The sequence below is a fragment of the Agelaius phoeniceus genome, chromosome 28, assembly GCF_051311805.1.
Source record: "Agelaius phoeniceus isolate bAgePho1 chromosome 28, bAgePho1.hap1, whole genome shotgun sequence".
Taxonomy (NCBI): domain Eukaryota; kingdom Metazoa; phylum Chordata; class Aves; order Passeriformes; family Icteridae; genus Agelaius; species Agelaius phoeniceus.
Window position 1 is genome coordinate 6,459,440 of NC_135292.1, and position 21,726 is coordinate 6,481,165.

A 21,726-nucleotide genomic window follows, 5' to 3' on the forward strand; every position below is an offset into this window, starting at 1 on the left:
AGGGCAATGCCTCTGCCGGGTGCTTGTGGCCGAGCTGTGCCCTGGGTGCTGGGGCCCCCTTGGGCCCTGGGGCTGATCCCTCAGGGGCTGTAGGAGCTCTGCCCTGGCCTTTGCCTTCAGCTTGGCCTTTTGCTGCTCCCTTCTTGCATTCACCTGCTGGGCCTTTGTGCCCAAGTGCTGCAGGGCCTTCTTCTGCCCCTCCTGCAGCCCCCCTCAGTGCCTGTGGGTGCTTGTCTTGCTTTACATGACAGGTGTCTGCTTGGGAAGGCAGAAAAAGCCTCTCTTGGGATGGAGAATGCAAAGCCCCTCCCTCTTAATTTTTAGGATCGTGAAATCAAGGGGCTCTCAGGCAAAGATATGGGATTAGGAATAACGGTTCTTTCCTAGTGTGTATAATATAATAATAGTAGTGTGTATCAACAGCTCCGGCAGTGCCAACAAACAGAGCCCGGAGCCGGTCCCGGCCTTTCGGCCGCGGCGCTTTCCCCTTGGGTGCAGTTCCGGGCACGGCCGGCAGGGGCGCCGGTGGCTCCCGCGGGGCGGGGCAGCGCATCCCTGCCATGGGAACCTCTCTTAACGGCAATAGAGCAATCCCTTCATCTAACTCTTTCACTTTTTTACCTTCTGTAGCCTTTCTCCCGTGTTTTGAGAAAGAATTTGGAGAGGGCTGCCTTTTAACTGAGCCCCTTGTGTTTCGATAAGGTGCTTCCTGTAGAGAGAGGGATTTTCCCTGAACAGCAGGAGCTGTGGTTACCAAGGGGACGTAACTCAGAGCAGGAGGGGTCAGGGGAGGATATCCCGCCGAGGCTCGGTCGGAATGTGGGCAGGGTCTGCTGCCGGAATCGCCAGAGGGGGATCTTCCCGTGGAGGCCGAGCCGGAGCGTGGGCAGCCCCCACATGGCTTCTGGCGGCTGATCCGGCAGCTCCCGGCAGAGAAAAGGCAGGTGGGAGACCCCGGCAGCAGCAGCGGCGCTGCCCAGCGCAGCTGGCACGGGCAGGGCAGCCGGGGATGGGATGGCTGGGACCCGCCCTCGGTGCGGTCGGCGCGGTGACCTCGGCCCACGCGGCAGGACAGAGCAACCCCATCTTGCCCAGCATGGCCGGCAGAGCGGCCGCGGGCCGGGCAGTGGGGCCAGGGCACACAAATTCACCGCCAGCGCCGGGGCAGGTGGAGCTGCCCTGGGCAGTGAGCCCGCACCTGGGATGGAAACCGGGGCAGGCGGAGCTGAGGCGGGCAGCGAGCCGGGACCCGGGACAGGCGCCTCGGCCGCGAACGGAGGGGGCAAGAGCTGCAGAGGATCCCTCTCTCTTTCTGACTTTTCCTCTTGTTCCCCTCCCTTTCATTTCCCCTTTTTATTTTCTTGGTTTTTTCCTCGGGTGTTTCTGATACTTCAAAGATTTTTATTCTCCTAAAATCTCCTGTCTAACATATGGCATCTTCTCTTTCTTCTAGATTAAATGGGTTTTTTTCCAAATAAATCCAGAACCTAACAAATCTAAACTTCTGCTTGGATATTTTGAAATGGTCGACGAGCTAACTCATGACCTCCTAATGTTGTTTTTCCCATCACCTTTTTATTTATCCTTTGGCAAATTAAGCATCTTTCAGTGACTTGCTTTGCTACACCAAAAATCCCAGTGCACCCAAAATTCCTTAAAAAATGATCACACAAAGCTTGAGTACGCCAGTGGGGTTTCTGATGCACGTCTTCTAATCTTTTCCTAGTAAGCACATTTTATTAAGTAATTGTCTTCCATGTAGAAGTTTCTATTACCCTGATTTATCTTGTTCATTTCCTGTCTTGTTTAATTCTTTTTTCTCGGCTTCCCTAAACTTTGGAATTTGCAGTTTTTCCTCGTTTGGAGTTAATATTAACATAACTCTTTCAGCTCCATTTCCTGCTGCATCCTTAGCTTTGTGATGTGCCCCCAGTTTGCCCAGTTTGCCTCTCCTTTGGCCCGGGCCGGGTTCCCCCCGCCCGCAGCGGCTGGGAGCAGCCGAGAGCCCCGCGCTGCCCATGCCGACCTGGCCCGGCTCCATGGCCGCTGCTGCCGCGGGCTGCGAGGGCTGCGGGAACGGGGCACCGAGGGTGTGGCTGCTGCTGGGGGAGGAGGAGGAGGGAGGGAAGGGCAGGGATGGAGGGGGAGGAGGAGGCGGGGTAAGGGGGGAGGAGGGGGAGAAGGAATGGAAGGGGCGGGATGGAAGAGGAGCAGGAGGTGGGGATAACGCAGGGGAGGAGGGGGGGGGGGGGGGATGGAAGAGGAGGAGCGGGAGGAGAAAGAGCAGTGAAGGAGGCGGGGTTAGGGGGAGGAGGAGAGGGAGGTGGAGATAGGACAGAGGAGGAGCGGGAGGAAGAGGAAGAGGAGGGACAAAGGCGGATCAAGGCTGAGCTGCGGGAGCCACGCGGTCTCGATCCCTGCCTGAATTCGCAGCCCCCACCTGTGGGATCATCGCCCCCCCCATGGCTCCGGTGAGCGGGGAGGGGGAGCCCGGCCCGGATATCCCGGGGGGTCCCTGGGTTGGGTTTTTGGGGGGATGTTTGGAGAATGAAGAAGTCCAAGGCTGAGCGGAAAAGGCCCCTCGGGGGGACATCGGGGGGTGGCGGTGGCGGCTGCCGGCAGAGGCAGCCTGGAGGAGCAGAGCCCTGTGTGCCCCAGGAGGCCAAAGTGGGGAGGCCAGAGAGGGGGGAGCGCCGCCATTGGCGGGAGCCTCAAGAGCCTGGAGAGGGGCAGGGGGGACTCCTTGGAGCCGCTGCAGCCCAGAGCAGAGAATGAGGGGAGAAGGGAGCCCGGGAGCCCAAACAGCCCCGGCATCCTGAAATGGGGAGAGCCAAGAGGGGGCAGTGCGTCCCCAGAGACGGCCTGGGGGGATCTCGTTGCCCTTGCCTGTGGCACGGAGGCAAATCCCATGCTGTCCTTGTCCTTCCTCGCCCAGAGCAGGAGCTGAGCATGGAGAGCAGGGAGGACAAATGCCCGCGGCAGAACCTGGTGGCAGAGGCCGTTTTGAGCGGCTCCACGGCGCAGGAAGCCAACGGGGAGGAAAAGGCCCAGAGATGCCGCACGAGGAGGGGCTGCAAACGCAGATGGCGGGGACGTGAGGGGGAAAGAGCCAGCCTGGGCCGGGAAGGCGGCCGGAGATGGAGGCAGAGCTCGGAGCTGGTGCTCCATGAGCAGCTCCATGATGGGGAGAAGCCCCACACGTGCGTGGAGTGTGGGAAGAGCTTCAGGTGGAACTGCCACCTGATCGTGCACCAGAGGATCCACACTGGGGAAAAGCCCTATGAGTGTGGGGAGTGTGGGAAGAGCTTCAGCTGGAGCTCCAACCTGATCAGGCACCAGAGGACCCACACTGGGGAGAGACCCTATGAGTGCTCCAAGTGTGGGAAGAGGTTTCAGACCAGCTCCGATCTCCTCCTGCACTATCGGATTCACACAGCGGAGAGGCCATTCCGCTGCCCTGACTGCGGGAAGGGATTCAAGCACAACTCAGACCTTGTCATTCACCAGCGCATCCACACCGGGGAGAGGCCCTACGAGTGTCCCCAGTGTGGGAAGAGCTTCTCCTGCAGCTCTCACTTGACCCGACACCAACGGAGGCACCGGTAAGGGAAGCCCTGCGAGTGCCCCGAGTGCGGGAAGAGCTTCGTGCGCTGCTGCAGCTCCATCCCCCACTGGAGGAGGCACTTTGGGCACAGCCCTGGTCACTCACATTCCCTGTGATCCATGTTGGGAACACACCTGGCTGCTTCTCCTTTGGTTTGGCCTGAATTTTTTTCTCTTCTCCATCTCTCTGTCCTCCAAACGTCTGGAGGGATGGAACAGTCACCTCAAAACCACTCATATTCCACTGAAAATAACTGAATTTTAACCCCAAAGGGGTCAATTCCACCTCAGATTGCTTGTTCCTTCCTCAAAAAACTCAATCCCAGGTGAAACTCAATCCATTCCACAGCTGTCAAGTTGAGATGGAGTTGGAAGGAGATTGGGAGAAGTGGGATCCCAATTTGGAGCAATGGGATGGGGATTGTGTGGGGCTGGGTGTGTGGGATGTATTTGATAGCAAATAAAACTTTCAGAGTTACTGATTTCTGTCCTGTTCATTTTCAGTCATTTCTGTTTGCAGAGTGCCACCTTCTCAGCTGATTCAATTCCTATAAAAATCCCATTTTTAAAATCATCGAGCCTCTAACAATTAAAAACCAATATCCAAATAAAACCACGCACCCCCAGTAAATCTTTTAAAAATAATTTTAATTTTTCAAGAGTACTTAAGGATGTTATTAAAGTTTAATTTTTTGGTTGAAATGTCTGAGAAATTATAGTGGTGTTTGGTTTTGTGTTTAGTATATTTGTAATACGAATTGTTTTACTAAGGTGTGTTAGATTGTATGTTAGTTTTTTAGATATTTTTTATCTAAACTACATTAGTCATCGAGTTAAAACTTTCAAAAGGTATTTCTTGATATATAATTTGTTTATTTATATGCATTGGTAATATTATAGTAATAGTTGTTGGTTTGGTTTGACTCATTGTTGGCGTATTGTAAAGAAGAGTTGAGATTTTTATATTTTATTTTTATTATAATTTATTTAATTTCAATTATTATTTCTTTGTTTATAATTTTATTGCAATTTGTTGAGGGGAAAGGAAGGAAGTTCAAGGGCAGGAATATTTTTTCCTGGCTGGGAACTGGAATTCCAGACCCTGGGAGTGTGTGCAGGACCCCACAGGCTGGGATCAAAGATGGGCTGGGATCAAAGATGGGCTGGGATCACATGGATGGGGATCCTGTGGATCAGAACCCTCCAGGCCAGGATAGCCTGGAGTGGGATCAAATATGGACTGGGACTGTATGGACTGGGATCCCAGGGACTGGGACCATATGGATCAGGACCAAACAGACCGGGATCAAATATGGGCTGGGACTGTTTTTTAAAGTAACTTTGTTATAAGTTTTTATTTCTGTTGTTAATTAAGCTTGTGAAAAGGCTGCTTGTGTTAAACTGCCTGCTTGGATGGGATAACATCCAATGCACACTGGGTGAGGACACCTGTACAGATCTGCCAACTATCAGCACTCCCCGTCTGAAGGCAGAGTGCACCAAGGCCCAAAACCTGGAGGTGATAAAGAGAAGGAGCCAAAACCACAGCCAAGAAACACACATGCTCTGAAAAGGCAGACCCAGGGAGGGGCCATGTAAAATCATTCCTGGAATATGTAAAGTAGTTTATGGGTATGCATGAGGGTCTATGAATATGCACCAGGCTGATGTAAGGGGAAAGGTATTTCAGGGCAATGCAGATTCCTTGGTTGTGGTTTTAGTCCATTCTTATCACCTCCAGTTTTTGGGCTTTGGTCTACTCTGACTCTGAGAAATTTAGGTTTTGGGATTTTTAGTATGTTGTGGATGGAAGCAAAATGGAGGGCACAGTGTTTCGTCCTGGGTTTCTTCTTCATGCTTCTTCCTTCTTCTTCATGAGTTTGGGTGGCTTTTTGTAATTGGGCTGAAATTCCACATTGCAGGCTCTTTGGGATCAGTTATTAGGTTAAAAGGGAAAATAATCTAGGTGTCAGTTCCTAATTGGATAGTTTAGTCTTAAAAGACCTTGGAACAAGAGATTGTGGGCCATTTTGTGCCTTCTAATGAAAAGCTGCTGAACTCCCAGTAATGAGGCTGTTTTACTGATAAGAAATAATAAACACTTGAGTCTGAACATGAATTACTGTCTCAAGTGCCTTCAATCCAGAGCCAGTGAAACCGACAACTGGTACCCCACAGCTTGAGGTAGTGCCACGGCAGAACTTGTTCATGCTCTTTTCCCCTGGTGATTTTCTACTGCCGTCCAGACTCTGATAGCAAAGCCGTGCTGGTGATGAAAGATTGACCTTGGCATCCTGGGGCACTTTCTGGGTGGGTGTTTGAATCTGCTTTTCCAGGCCTCGGGCTGAGCAGGGTGAGGCCGAGGCCTGGGCCCCTCCAGGCGGCGCCGGGAGCGCCCGGGGCAGCGGCGAGGGGCGGCCCTGAGGGGCGGCACAGGGGGCATTTCCCCCGAGCGGGCGGGCAGGCGGGCGGCGGGGAAAGGCGCCCTGGGCACAAGGGCAGGCACAAGGGCCCCGGCTCTCTGCAGTGCGGGCGGCCCAGCGCCGATCGCTGCTCCCGGAGCCGCTGCCAGGGCCGGGTCTCCTCCCCGCCGCTGACCCTGCACCTGCAGCGCTGCCTCCGCCTCTGCCGGGCTCCCCGGCACGGACGGCAAGGACGTGGACACGCTGCAGCAGGGGCCCAGCAGGGACACCCAGATGGTGCCAGGGCTGCAGCTCCTCTCCTGCAAGGAAAGGCTGACACAGCTTGGCTTCTTCAGCCTGGGAAAGAGACCCAGCCTTGATCCAGCTGTGGCCTTCCAGTACCTGAGGGCAACACACAAGAAAGCTGGACAGGGACTTTGTACGGGGGCAGGCAAGGACAGGACAAGGGAGCAGGGATCCAAATGGAGAGAGATTAGGTTTAGGTAAGGGATTCAGAAAAAAGACTCTCCTGGAACAGGTTGCCCAGAGAAGGTGGGCATGTCCCGTCCCTGACAGTGTTCAAGGCCAGGCTGCATGGAGCTCTAGACAAGCCGGTCCAGTGCAAGGGGTCCCCAGCCACAGCAGGGGGGTTGCAGCCATGGGATTTTCCAGATCCCTTCCAAGCCAAACCATGCCACGACTCCATGATTCTGGGATACTTCCCCTCCTCATCCTCTGGCAGAAAAAGAAACTTGGCCCCAAGTTCCACACTGCAGACCATGTCTTTTGGCAGCCTGCAACTGTGTCAACAGAGGATGAAAAGAGATGACATTACTGACACGATTTCCCTTTTCTATTTGAAAAGTAAATGCTCTGCTCCTGTCCACTCTGGCAAAATTGTCAGAAGAGGCAATTGTTCCCCATGAAAAGCTTGGTCTCATGCAAAGAGGAAAGAAGCCAGAAGCCAACAGTCTTCGTTATTGCTACGTTGTTTTCTTTGGTTACTTCTCTAATAGGAATGACTTTGAGGTGTGATTTGTTTGTTTCTCTCTTTCGTTCCTGACGGCATCGCAGTCCCCCCGCAGCGCAAGGGCGCCCTTGTGGCCCTGGAGCTGGCGCTGCTGTGGAAGGTGTCGCGGCCTGGCTTCGTGCGGCTCCTGGACTGGTTCGAGGTGCCCGAGGGCTTCGCGCTGCTCATGGAGCGTCCGCAGCGCTGTCAGCACCTCTGGTACTTCCTGCACGAGCGGCGGTTCCTGACGGAGCCCGTGGGGCGGGGGCTGTTCCGCCAGGTGCTGGAGGCCATGGGGCACTGCAGCAGCCGCGGCGTCCTGCACCCCCACATCAAGGCCGAGAACGTCCTCGTCAACCTGGCCACGGGTGAGGCGAAGCTCATCGACTTCGGCTGCGGCACGATCCTCCAGGACACGTTCTACACCCGGATGTCAGGTGAGCCCAAAGCCGGGGCCCAGCTGGGCAGCAGAAGTTCCTCCCTTGGCTGGCATAGGGGGAAGAGGGAGGGAAGGAAGGAGACAAGGAAGGAGGGGGAATCCATCTTCAGCCAGCTGCAGCAAAGTTGCTTTGTGGCAGGGCAGGGGCTGGCTGTTGTGGAACGGGAGCTGGCTGGGAGGGAGGGAGCAGCATGGGCCTGATGAGCTGCGCCTGTGTCCCATAGGAACGCCGGAGTACAGCCCATCGGAGTGGATCCTCTTTGGCTGCTACCATGGCCAGCCAGCCACCATCTGGTCCCTGGGCATCCTGCTCTATGAGCTGCTCTGTGGGCACCTTCCTTTCCACACCAACGAGGACATCGTCTGGGGCCAGCTCTTCTTCCCACCCTGGGTGTCTCAAGGTGGGGATGCGCCTTCAAGGCACGAGGGGAAGAACGGGGTTGGGAGGGGCAGCTGGCACATAAGCGTCCTGCTCTTGCAGCTGGTGAGGAGGTGGATCTCCTGGGCTTAGCTGGAGGAGGTGGCACCTGTGCCTCTGTGCTGGTGTCCTCCGCAAGAGAGGATCTATAGGAAGCTTTTGGCTGCAGCTCCGAGCACTCCTGGTGTGGCCTGGGCACTGTGGAATGTGGGAGAGCATGGACAGGAGCCTTGTCCCGCTGAGCGGCGGTTTCTGGTTTCTCTCCGCAGAGTGCCAACACCTCATCAGGTGGTGTTTATGCATGGAGCCCACAGACAGGCCAGCACTGGGGGACCTTTTTGAGCATTCTTGGCTGCAGGAGCCCTGCCTGGCCCAGGAGACAGCAGAGATGCCTCCCTGTGCACAGGAGGATCCAGGAGCCCAGCCAGCAGCAGCGGCACGCGTCTCGTGGCGCTGGAAGAAAACCCTGGAGCGTTTCCCTGCGGCCGCGGCGCGGAGGAGAGAGCGCAGCTGAGGAGATGCTGCTTCCGCTGGTCCCTGCGAGCTGTGGAGGGAGCGGCTCCGTGCTGCCCGTCCCATTGGAGAAGTGGTGGCAGTGGGGTGAAGGTGCCACGGACTGGGACAGGGGAAACATCCCCCTGCAGCTCAATGGCATCGTGATGTCCCCGCAAGCCGAGGCACAGCTGGCCTGTTCTTCTGGAGCACGACGTGGAGCTGGGAACACCATCCTGGAGCTGGCCGCTGGCGGGGCAGAGCCGATTGGCTTTGGCTGCGGCCCCTGCCTGGAGGACACGCTCTGCGCCCCGATGCAATCAAGATGAGTCCCCAGCCGGCGCAGGGGCGGGGGGATGCTGGTGCTCCCAGGCACGGCAGGGCTCGGCCTGGCCACGCGCCGGAGGTTCCCCGCTCGGCGGCGCTGGGGAATATTAATTTCTCCGCCGGCCGCCGAGCTACTTTTTGGCAGGACAGGGGATGGATGCTGTGGAAGGGGAGCCGGCTCCTGGCCTTGCTGACAGCTTCTGCCAGCCAGCCTGGCACGGGCTGAGGCGGGGGCAGCCAGCCTGACAAAAGCATCCATCCATGTGGATGGGGGCGGCAGAGGGGGACGGGTTCCGAAGCCGTGCCCCAGCTGGTCTGCTCTGCAGGCCCTTGAGGAAGGGGTGCGTTTACGGGCGGGAAAGGTGGGGATTTTCCCCACCTGTGGACAGGTTTAATTCTCACATGGAGTGGTCAGACCCTCCTCAGGCCCATGAAACGGTGACAGGCTTTGTGCTTTTTCTTGTTTCCAGGTCTTGTTTTGAATTGACTTTCATGCAATTGTTCTTTGTTTTTCCCAGGAGGATTACACCTGGTGCCCGGACCGGACGGGGAAGCGCCTGCAGTGTCCATGGAGCGCATCCAGTGCCAGCGCTGCCCCAGGGGCCACGGTCTGCAGGGACAGCCCCTTCCAGAAGGACGAGGACCTGGTTTGGGATCGGCTCCTCTCCTGGCAGCAGCTCTCCAGAGGTGGGCACCCGGCTCCACAGCTCGGCTGGCAGAAGGGCTCCGGGCAGGCGGCAGCGGGCACACGGGCATCCCGCTCTTGCAGCTGCTGAGGAGGTTGCTGTGCCGGGATTAAGCAGAGGAGGTGGAACGTGGCCTGCCCCGCTGCCCTTCTCTAAAAACAGAGAATGGGTTGGGAGGTTTGGGCTCTGAGCACAGCCAGCAGCCTGGCCTGGGCACAGGCCATGGCGGGACAGGGGGACAGGAGCCTGCTGCCACTGACTGTGGCTCTCTGGTTTCTCTACGCAGGCTGCCAGCACCTCATGCCATGGGAACGGCACCGCTCGGCCTGCCAGGCTGGGAGGGCTGGAGGGCGGCTGGTGTTCATTTGCTGTTAAAAATAAATCGGGGTTTTTTGTCATTGTCATCATCGGAGCGTTTCTTTCCTCCTTTTCCAAGCTCTTGGCCTCCCTTCCTCCAGGGTAATCTTTTTTGTCCTTTCTCAACCGCTTGATGGCATTTGGCAGGGGGGGTTAAGCAACATGAAAAATTCATCAACAGCTCCTGTTGCCAACTGCAGCAGCCCCTTCAAGAGCCCTGAGCTTCCACCAAGGTCAGTGTGTGCCTTGCAAAAGGAAGTGCTTTGCAGTGATGGGGTTGTTGCCCTGCTGCAAAAGCGGGGAGGAACTCAGAAATGGAAAAATGCCAATTTGGCTCAACCACCGCCCAGGTTCTTCATCTTTTCCCTCTTCTCCATGACAGGCAGGCAGTGCTGGACTCCAGTAAGGTTCAAGTTCTTGGTGCTCTCTGGCATCAAAGGGATCAAGTAAACTCTTGTACGCAGGGACTACAACAGGGCTGCTTGTCAGAACCCAGGAAATTCCTCTGGCTGCCCTGGAGGACTCGAGCCCCTGCCCAGGGGGCTCAGAGACCCTGGCACAGAGCCCAAGACCCCTGTGCCTTTGATTTAGCCCTTGGAAAAAACAAGCTTATATGAAGATTTGTGAGCCATGACACTTTAAGTAGAATGATAGTGAATTTATCCCAGGGTGGAAAATAGATTTTTGGGGGTTTCTAGAATGGGGCTTCAAGGGGCAAGATGGAGGAATCTGGGCTTGTCCATCCTTTCTCCTTCTTCTTGGCCTCCATCTTCTGCTGTGATGGTGGCACTTTCAGTTTGGTTTAGAGTAGAAGCTCACTGTCTAACATAGGTGATAGGTATTGGAAAGTCATTGTAAATATCGTACAGGTAGTTTTTAGGATAAAAAGATAACGCTGCCCTGGGGCAGGCAGAGTGCCTTAGACTGTGTTGCTGAGAGGACCTAGGCAGGACAGGAGAAAGAATTTTATAGATAAGATCCAAGAAACAACCTTGAGAGCCAGAAATGAAGAGCTCTGACTCCTTCTTCGAGCACCGGGCTGGGAAAAGAGACTTTGGAACTTATCTCGGGCTCACTCTGACCAACCAGAGACCCCGAGAGCATGAGTCCGTAAGACGAAATCTTGAAGGATTGGCTCCAAAACATAAATATCCTTGTTGGTCGTGTCTTCTTGACCAAGAAATCCTTCAAAGCTCTTGTAACTACAAGTCTTGCGGCCCTGTGAGCCATGCGGTGCAGATGGGAGCCCAACTCACCCTTCCTGTCTATGGAGAAGAGAAGAAAAAGCAATGGCATCATCTGAAAAACTCAGAGGTCCGCTCTCTAGCTCCTTCCAAACTCCTTCAAATCGCCCAAAGTGTGATTTAGCTACAAATAGATGACAAGGACTCTTAGTGCTGGCTCTTGGACTCCAGAGCAGCTGCTTTAGAATCTTTCACAGAACCCTGTGTAGTTCTGTGGTGCCAGAAATGGATCATTTGAAGAAACTTTCCCAACTGACTTGCATGGAGGTTTGTTTGAAGGGTATTTGAGGAGAAAGGCTCCCGGCAGAGCTCTGGGCTTTAGCCTAGCTGTGTCCCCTGCTTATTGTGAAGTGTGCCATCAGCTGCAGGGCTTTCTGGGCTAAAACTGTCATCAAGTCACTGGGGCTTGCTCTTTTTGGCCTCTAAAATCTGGAGCCACTTTCGGGGCAAATTTGGAGACCTCATCTCTGGGAGGATGGAGCAGCCAGGATTTTCCCAGTTGCTGGGAATGGTTCTCCAGGCCATGGCTGTAGAACGGGGCTGCCCAGCAAGTGCGGATCTGCAAGATGAGAAACAATTGTCTTGGTTTGAAAAGAGAGGTGTCTGCTAAGGAAGGAAGAAGCCTTCTCTGAAATGGAAAATGTCAATCCCCTCCCTTCAAATGATTCTCATTTAGAAATTCAAATGCTCTCAGGGAAAGATATGGGGATAGGAACTGAGCCCACAGAGCCAGGCAGTGTTTGCTGATGCTCTGAGCCCTTCCTAAAGATCCTGTGCGGGCTGTCTCAGACACCTGGGGCCAGGGATTCCTTCCAAGCTGGGCCACTTTGGCTGGGCCGGGGGCGGCCCCGGGGCAGAAGGCAGTGTGTGCAAGGGTCCTGGGTGGCACGCTGCAGCACGGTCACCGTGCCATGGAACGGAAGCCGGTGTCCAAGGCCCCTTTGTGACACGTGGGAAATAGAAGCTTGCCCGGCTGCTGGCAACACGCAACGGGGCACAAGGGGACAGAGCGGTGCCGTGAGGAGCCCCCGCACAGCGCACTCGCTCCCATCTGACCCGGAGCTTCTCCGCGGCGCTGTTCCTGCAGCTGAGCTCGAGGCCAGAGCACAGGACTCGCTGACCCGTGGCCTTCCTGAGGCTTCTATTCTGCAGCTGCCCTGAAGGGCAGAGCGTGGGACTTGGTGCCCCGGAGCTTTCCCAAGGCATCTCTCCTGCAAGTAGCTCCAGGCACAGACATGGAGCAGAGACCCCCGAGAGTGCCCAAGCTGGCCTGGGTGGAGGAGGAGGAGGAGGAGGAAGAAGAAGGCCCTGGAGCTGCTCCAGCACAGGAGACAGAAGAGGTGGTGCCGTTCCATCCAGCGCAGGAGGGTGAGTGGCAGAGCTGGGCTGCAGGGCTGGAGCCTGTGCCAATTGGCGCCATGCCATGCCATGCCATGCCATGCCATGCCATGCCATGCCATGCCATGCCATGCCATGCCATCCCCTGGGGAAATGCCCATGGGCAGGAGGGAAGAGGGGCCGGGCAGACACCCCGCAGTGGCCGTGCTCCATCCCCTGGGGCATCCCGGGGCTCTCCCTGCCTGGGCAGCGCAGGGCTGGGCTCTGTTCTCCGGCCTCTCCCGCAGCCCCTCAGCTCTGGCTGCGCTCGCTCTTTGCCAGATGCAGCCCTGGAGCGCACACCAGAGCAGGAATCCAGCCGTGGCCGCTTCCGCAGAACAGCGCAGGTACCTGCAGCCACCCCCACCTGGGCTGGGCCTGCTGTCCCTGCTCAGCCCAGCACCGTGTGTGCAGCGCTCCATGCAACATCCCCGGCCTCTTGCCCTTCTACAGCTCATCTGCGACTTTATCCGGAGCATTGGGCAGGAAGAGACCAGCACCATGGGCACTGGGCTCAGAGCTCACTCAGAGCTCCTCAGTCATGAGACCAGTGCCGCCCTGCTGGATTTGCTCCTGGAGAAGGCTGTTGCCAGGCCAGAACAAGTGAGCAGCCTGGGGCCAGGCTTCAATTCCCCCATGAGTCCCGTGGCTTCCCCAGCCACGCCTGCTGGTCCCTGGGAGCCTTTGAGGCCATGGCAGTGCGCTGGCAAGGGAAGCACTTCTCTGGGGACCCTGGGGACATCGCTCCCTCTGGCAGCTTTCCAAGTCTCCCCGTGCCTTCTCCAGGTGCCCGCCCTGGTGAGGTCCATTCACCGATGGCTCCTGGCCAATGATTCTGCCCAGCACAGGCTGGACAAGGCCCTGCTGAATCTCACCAGAGCACACCCGGGTGAGGCAGTGGTGACGCTCCTGCGTGTGGCCCCGTCCTGTGACAGGTATGGGGCCCACCTGGCCAGAGGGCTCAGGCCTCCCCAGCCCATCATCCTGTACCGCCTGGCCCAGGTGTCTGAGCAACAGAGAGTTCCAGGGCCCTCTGGCTGCTGCCTTTCCCAGCCCTGGAACGTCAGCCCCCGAGCCTGCTGCCATGCTCCCTTGCCACCCCTCAGGGGCCTGTCCCCACAGGGCTGGGCTGCCTGGCTGCTGCTGGCCAGGCCCAGTGGGCAGAGGAAGAGCCGGCGGTCAGCCCGGGCCCTTAGGGATGCCCAGGCCACAGTGCTGTGTCTGAGACCCCCCTGAGACAGAGCTCTAACCCTGCAGAGCTGCCATCTCCATGTGGAAGACCATCATGTGCTCGTCCAGGACTGCGGAGCCAGTGCTGCTGATCCTCCTGGATGTGCTGGGCAGCTGGCCAGAGCGCAGCACATGCACCTCCGATGGGGACAAAACGGGTGTCTTTGGCCTGGCTGTGAGTTTCTGCAAGTGGCCTTTGCTGGCCCCAAGGCCGCCTCTCCAGCAGCTCTCCATCCTCCTTCCCCCACTGCATCTCCCTGCCTCAGGCGCTGGCCTGAAACCTGGCCCAGGGGCAGCCTCAGGCCCACCAGGCCCCGTGCTCCCCCTGCCAAGGTCTCTCCGGGCCTCTCCCTGCCCTGCTCGGGCCCTGCCTCAGGGACACCTGGGCACTGAGCGCTGTCCTGGGGGGCCTTTGTCCCTTGCAGGCAACCGTGGTGATGTGGAAGATGCTCCAGGAGCCCCATGTGCCACGTGTAGTGACGTCGTATTTCCCCCAGCTATTTGTGCATCTGCTCTTCCAAGTGTTCTTCAGCACAGCAGAGATGCCAGAGGAGGTCGATGCCTTCTGGAAGGAATGCCTGCAAGAGCACGGCCTTGCCACCAGCCCCAACAGGTGCTCCATGCCAGTCCTCCTGTCCCTGCCACGTGGCGTGCCAAGGAGCCAGTGCTGCCAGGGTGACCTGGCCTTTGCTGTGCACACAGGTTTGCAGTGCAGAGCCTGAAGTCCCTGCTCTGCCGAAAGCAGTACAAGGAGGTGGTGGTGTCAGTGGAACGCAAGCGTGGCTGGGACACGCTGCTCTGTGCTGACACCCGCCACTATGCCGTGGGTCTGCTGGCCAGGTGAGACTCCCCTTCTCCCCATTGCTCCCGGCATTTGTGCCCTGTGCCCGGGCTGTCCCACACAGTCCCCATGGCCCTGGGTCACAGGGCCTTGTCACCGAGGGAAGTCCAAGCAGACTGGAAAAGGCTGGGAGGGGAGAGAGCACAGGAGGAGACACCTCCTAAAGGGCCCAGGTCCCCTTGCAGGATGGTGGTGAAAGACCAGCAGGCTCTGCGAGCCTGTCCTTGGAGAGATTTGCTCAGGTTCCTGGTCCCTTTTTTGCCCTCCTAGGGAGATGCACCATGCTTGTCTTGGGTTGGCTTCCAGTATTGCACTCCACCTCCTCGGGCTGCTCAGCACACAGGAGCCACACTGGGATCTGCCCGCCCTGGCGTTCCTTGTGGAGGTGAGCCGGGTGTGCAGCGCTGCCTGGCTGAGCTGCCTCCCAGCTCTCTGCCCTCTGGGAGCTGCAGCCGCCTGGGATGCTGCCCGCGCCCTGTGCTGCTGCTGCTGCTGCTGCTGCTGCTGCTGCTGCTGCTGCTGCTGCTGCTGCTGCTGCTGAGGCCTGGGCCCAGCCCTGTGCGGCTCCAGGCTCCTGCCGGCCGGCTCCCCCATCACTGGCCTGTGCCTTTCAGCTCCTCCAGTGCCTGGATGCCAGTGAATGTGGTGACAGTGTTGTGAAGGTCTCTTCAAGGTACCTGCAGAGCGAGTGCAGGGAGAGGCGTCGCCTGGCGCTCAGGGCCCTGCTGGAGCTCATTGATGATCCCTCAATGGTGAGAAGGGAGCGGTGGCTGAAGCTGCACTGGGAACGCAGTCACTTGGCCTGGCCTGGGCTAGGGGCGCTGGGGCAGCTGCTCCCAGCTCTCCTGCCTCCCGCTTCAGCTGCCCACGTGCTTCGGGACAGGCCTTTGGCCTCTGGGCCCTGCGGCAGCAGGATGGCCTTTCACAGACTTGTGTTCCGCACAGGCCCAAAGAATGTGGAGCCTGACCCAATGCCTCATGGACCTACTGTGTGACAATGATGCAGAGATAGCTGGCATGACCCTCATCACACTCAGCTTTCTATTCCTGCACAAATCACACATTCTGATGTCAACCCCCATTGCCCTGCAGCTGGCTGAGGCGCTCCTGCCACTCTTTGACCACGTAAGGCTCTGTGCCCCCAGCCACAGCCGCCGGCTGCTGCCTGGAAACTGTGTGCCCTGTGCATTTCCAGCCCTGTGCCCAGGTGGTCTGCAGGAGCCAATGCTGAGGTAGTTTTCTTTTTTTTTCCCTACAGGATAATAGCCAGGTCCAGCTTCTCTCCATCAAACTCTTCCGAGACATGATGGAGTATTTGGAAGAGAGAGAAAACCCTTTGGAAAGCCCTGTGCAACAGAGCTTGCTTCCACTCTTCTTCCACTGCCATGATGAGAATCAGCGTGTGGCAGAGGTGAGGACTCGTGGGCTGCTGCTGTTCCCCTGGCAGGGGGCTCGTCTGCCTCCTGCCCTGCGCCTGCTGGATCGCAGCCTCCTGCAGGCCATGGCACGGGGACGCGGGTGCCGTGCCCTGGGCTGTGGGGCCATCTCCGCGTCCCTGCTGCTCTCCAGGCTTCTCGGGAAGCGCTGCTTTGTGCGCTCAAGTTGATGAAGAGGAGGGATCTCAAGAAGCTGGTGAAGGAGCAGAAACTGTGCAAGTTCAGCGAGTGCCTGGTAAGGAGGGCCTGCAAGGCCCAGCCTCAGGCTGGAGAAGGCCCCTGAGGGCGGCGCTCAGTGTGCGGGCCGGGCAGCTGTGCCCCTGCCCGCTGCGGCAGCCAGAGGCCGCGCGGGCTCCTCTCCAGGCTCCCGAGGGCCCGAGCCGGGTGCCCGTGGAGCCCCGGCCCGGCGGGGCTGCGGGGCGGCACCGCGGCTCCCCGGGCAGCAGCCGGCCCGCTGCCCCCTCCCCTCGGGAGCCCTTGGCCGGCGGCTGCTGGCCGCGCCTCAGGGCTGTACGGGCAGGGGAGGCTGGGGCTGGGCGCAGGCAGCGCCCGGCCCAGGGGCTGAGCCCGCGCCAAGCCTTCCCTCCTGCCGCTCTCTGTAGCTGGCAGAGGACAGGAGCCGAGCGGCCGAGCACCTGCGCCGGGGCCTGCGCTACCTGCAGAGCCCACAGGAGCCCCTGCGAGAGGCGGCCATCAGCTTCATGGGTGAGCCACGAGCCCGCGCTCCTCCCCGGCCCGGCCCGCCGCAGCTCGGCCCCGGCCCCGCCTGCTGCCCCGGCAGCGCCAGCCGGGCCCGGCGCCGTGGAGCCCTGCCTGGGCTGGGCATTGCTGCTGCCGCCCTCTGGCAGCCGTGCCCTGGGGCGGCAGCGTGCGCCAAGGGCCGGGCTGAGCCCTGCCGGGCCAGCAGCCCGTGTGGCCACAGCGCCGGCAGCGCCGCTGGCAGGGAGCTGTGCCGCTGCCGCCGTGACAGGCTCTGTGTTCACAGGCATGGCCGGGCGGCGCCTGAGGGGGCAGCAGCGAGAGCTGCAGCTGATCTGCACTGGTGAGTGAGGGCAGCGGGCTGGCAGCGGGGGCTGCCGGGGGGAGCTGCAAGCCCTGCCCCGGCTGCGGAGGGCTCTGCTCCCGTGGCCAGAGCACACTGAGCTTTCAGGGCCACGGGGGCAATTGGTGGCCCGCAGCTTCGGCCTGATCGCCTTGCTCCCTGCTCCCTCCTGGCCATGGCAAGAGCCGGCTGGCATGGCCCTTGCTGGGGGCTCTCCTCGGCTCCCCGCAGATCTGCCTCTGACCATGGCTCTGTTGCTCTCTCTTGCAGCCCTTGAAGACAAAACAAATGACATCAGCCTCGCCGTCGGAAGCCTGGCAATTCAAACGCTCTGCATCCTCAAGTCAGGAGAGCGGGCTCCCATCTCCAGCTTCCAGTGGCTCCGAAATCACCTGCGCAGGGCATGGAAGACACGGCCTCGTCTGTCATGGCTCGGCTGCCTGCCCTGCTGCAGCTCTGTGGAGAGCTGATCCCAGAAGCTCTTTTTGCTGGGGCCACCTGAGTCAGGAGGAATTTTCTTTTACTTCAAAAATGTTCTTTTTTTTTTTTTTTTTTTCCCTTTACCATGTAAATATAGACTGTGTTCTAATACACAGCCTGCCAGGATCTTTCTTTTGCTGCCCAGGGTGCGCAGGGCCTAGGGGCAGAGGGGATAAAGGGTGCTTGTGCTCAGCCAGCTGCCCAGGCGTGCAGTGGGCAAGGGGAAATGGCCAGAAGGCCCTTGGCCTTTGGTGGTTCTGCTGAAGCCTTTGTGCTGCCCACAGAGCGGCTGGGCAGGGGCCGGAGCTGCGGGGATCCCTGCCAGAGCGCTGCCTGGAGATGGCCACAAGCCCTGTGCCAGGCAGGAAGCGCCATCCGTGCCCTCCTGCCCGTCTGCTGCTGGCTGCCTTGCTGAGGGCTCCCAGGTGCCTCTGCCTGGGGCTGCTCTGGAGCTGCTGTGGGGCTGCGGCGCTGCTGCCGGGCAGCTTGGCCGCGCTGGGGCAGGGCCTGAGGGGCTGGGGCGCTGGCAAGCCCTGAGCAATGGGGCTGTCAGAGGCCACAAGCAGCCCCCTGGCAGCCGCCTTCTTCCTGCCAGAGCTGACTTGCCAGGCAGATCCTGGGCACTCTGGAACTAACAGCATCAGTGTTATTAGAGAATGAAAGTGACCAAAGATGTCTAAAGTCCCACCATTTCAGAGGTGTTTGAGGGGGAATTTAGGATTTGAGGACCCGTTCTGTGTGGAGTGCCCCTGTTGCTAAGAGGCAGGAATTTGATCTCACCCATCTTGTGTTGCTAAGAACTCCTCCCCTGACCCAAACCCAAACTCCAGCCCTGGGATACCCTATAAAAACCCCACGGCCCTCCGTTTGCCCTGTCTTTCAGGGGTCAGAAATGGATTCTGGAGCTTTCTGAAACCCAGACCCGTCTCGTTTGTTCCTGGCACCGGCAGCTGCAGCCTCCCTGGACACCATGAACTCTGGAGAATGGGGGCAGCCAGTGGGGACAGGTCCTGGACTGCAAGATAAGTGTGTGTTCTGCTTGCCATCTGTCAGTGGTGGGGCAGTTATCTTCTGTTCATTGGGCAGTTTCTCTCTTCCACAACCAATCCTCCCTGTGGGGAGGTGTGTTCCATTAATAGGCCATTAATTATTAATTATCTTCTGGTATTGGGCCACTGAGTATCACTGCATGGCTGATTAAATGACATCATCCCATTGGGAGATGCTCCGCCCAGGGGGAGGAGCCAAGCATTCCTACCTGGATAGAATCTGAGATTTGGAACACTGTAGGCAGCCTTTTCCTCTTGGATTCCCAGAGGAGCAGCTGTCTTTCTTCTCCACGGGATTCCCAGAGGATCAGCCTTTTCCAACTGGATTCCCAGAGGAGCAGCTGTCTTTCTTCTCCACGGGATTCCCAGAGGATCAGCCTTTTCCAACTGGATTCCCAGAGGAGCAGCTGTCTTTCTTCTCCACGGGATTCCCAGAGGATCAGCCTTTTCCAACTGGATTCCCAGAGGAGCAGCTGTCTTTCTTCTCCACGGCATTCCCAGAGGATCAGCCTTTTCCAACTGGATTCCCAGAGGAAGGAAGATTCCCAGGCCCATCTACAGCAGCCCTGGGCCTTCAGAGGAAAACTCCACCCTTCTCCAGGATCCCTGCTCCAACAGAGCCACACCTGGCACTGCAGGAGGGCTGCAGCCACCACTGAATGGGACTGCTGCCAGCACCCTGACCCACAGGGGGTCAGGCCCTGTTCTGACTCTGTCAGTGGGGTTTTTTTCGTTTGTACTACTGCATTTATATTTTTAATTTTTCCTAAAAAAGAACTGTTATTCCTATTCCCATATCCTTGACTGAAAGCTCCTTAATTTCAAAATTATAACAATTCAGAGGGAGGGGGTTTACATTTTCCATTCCAGGGGAGGCTCCTGCCTTCCTTAGCAGACACCTGGCTTTTCAAACCAAGACAATAACAAAGTTACTTGAACACCACAGATAGAAAATCCATTTTAATCTCTGCAAAAAGCCAATATTATGTGTCCATAACAATAAACCTCTCGCTGAGTGATGGTAGATATCAAAGCAACTCTGTTCTAAAGATATAGTTTTTATTTCTGTTGTTAATTAAGCTCAGTGAAATAGCTGCTTGTGTTAAACTGCCTGCTTGGATGGGATAACATCCAATGCACCCAGGATGAGGACACCTGTACAGATCTGCCAACTATCAGCACTCCCTGTCTGAAGTGAGCTACACTTTGGGAACATCTCATGTTTCATGCATGCAGTGGGTGACAAGATGATTTAAAATGCTAATAAAATAAACAAGAAAGGTCATTTTTGTTCCTCAAAATAACAACAACAACAACAACAACAACAAGTTCTGGTTTAATGAAAGGTGGAATCTGTTGCTCTTAAGAGCAAAGATTCATAGCTGGAATAAAGAGTGTTCAGCCCAGCTGTTTCTACGATGAGGCCGTATTTCATCCCCCCTGAAAGTCCTTCATGTTTGCACAGAAAACTGTCCCTGCACAGCCCAATAAATTCCATCACTTCAGCTGGCCAAACAACCACTGTGGTCAAGTGGGGTCTGAGCAGCTTCCAGGATCCCAAGCAGCTTCAGAAGCTTCATTTTACACCTCCTCTTCTCCCAGTGAATACCCAGCACCACCATCACTGTGGACCCATAGCTATGGATCACTGGCCTGGCCAGCACAGGGCTAATGTTTGCATCAGCCAGGAGGAGCTGCTCTGCCTGGCTGTCTGTCTCAGCCTCAGCCCTGAGACCCCAAATGCCTCCATTTTGGCCCAATCCTTCCTGGTGCTGAGCATAAGAACTCGTGCAGACAAGAGCAGGGAGGGAATCTCCCCAGCCGTTTATCACCTCAGCAACAAGACCTTGGTACCAGGCTGTTATCTGTAGCAGAAAGCAGCAGCAGGAAGGAGACACCAGATCACCAGCCCCAGGCCATGGCCCTGGTGCTGTCCTTACCAGTGATCAGTGTCTGCAGCTCTCCAGGAGCTCAGGGAGCAGGGATGCTCCTCACCATCTCATCTTACCCATGCACCCAAAGCCACGGCCAGCTGTGTGCTCCTGCCCACCAGCACATGCCAAGGCACAGCGTGGGATTCTTGGGCAGGTGTCCTCTGCAGGGCCAGGAGCTGGACTTGGTGATCCTTGGGGGTCCTTTCCAGCCCAGGATATTTTGTGATTCTAAGGCTTTGGCCAGCCCAGGTTTCAGCCACCTCCCTGATCCAGGTGTGATTGACCCCAAACCAGATCTTGCCTCTGTCTACCCTCCAGTGCAAGGAACATGTTGCATCTACCCCAGACCCCTGCTTGTGTCTGATGGATCATGCTGACCTTTTCAACATATTTCTTGGAGTATTATAAAACATTATCTGACAAAAAGCAAAAGAAACAAAAAACCCCAAAAGCAAAACAAAACAAAACAAAACCCAAAACCAAAAAAAGCCAACAAACCAACCCAAAGGAAATCAATTTGGGTGATGATGGCCTTTTGTTCCAGTTTATCCTGCACCAAACTCCATAGATGGTAACTCTGAACATTTCCCAGACCTTCACAGCAGAGCTTGGAACTGTCTCTCTGATTTCTTGGTTGTTTCATGACACATGCATTTCTCCTATATAATCCCAGTGTTTTGCTTAGAAGCCATATTATAACTGTGAATCAATCTTCTTCATTTGAACATCTAGGACAGCTTCACACATCATTTCACCATTAACAAGGATAGACTCAGCCTTGCAGATCTTTCAGGTTTCAAACCTGGCTGTGTTGTTTCAGTTCTTTGCTGCTGCTTGTGTTCTGTGAAAAAAAAACCAAAAAAACAAAAACCCCAGACTTTGGGACTTTCTGTTGTGGCTTGAAGAAGAACACAGGTTATTTCATCGCTGTTGTGAGACATGTGTTACCTGGCTCATTAATTCACAACAGTTCTTGTTTTCTCTGCCTTTTTTCACGCTGATGTGATACATTTGTGAAGTCCAGGGTTGTACTGCAAGTGATTAATGCTGCAGTAAAGTCTGATAAACTGAGATTCCAACAAAAAAGTGTGAAAAATGTAACCTCTAAAGTTCTGAAGCTCACATGTGACAAAACCCATAAATCCCCCCAGAGGCAGTCATTATGGTGAGTTACTAACGTGATTATGCAGCTGCATTTGTCATCATTTCCCATTACGTAGAGAATAAACCTGTCAGGCTGATTTATGGCAGAGGGCTCCACAAGATGGGAACTGGCACCTGTACTGTTCTGTGGAAACGATGAGAAATGCTGTGTCTGCTCAAGTGCTGAATGGAAAAGGAAGGAGGGGAGATAACTGTT

The 21,726-nt window shown here is 56.7% G+C and overlaps 1 protein-coding gene across 1 annotated transcript in view; it reads left to right on the forward strand.

Moving 5' to 3' along the window:
* Positions 1 to 21,726, forward strand: part of LOC143696088 (uncharacterized) — a 392,325-nt gene that overhangs the window by 144,689 nt on the left and 225,910 nt on the right. The window contains exons 4-5 of the mRNA XM_077191296.1: positions 3,258 to 3,565; positions 18,406 to 18,409. Of these exons, the coding sequence (XP_077047411.1) occupies positions 3,258 to 3,565; positions 18,406 to 18,409 (312 nt within the window). The remainder of the gene's footprint in view (positions 1 to 3,257; positions 3,566 to 18,405; positions 18,410 to 21,726) is intronic.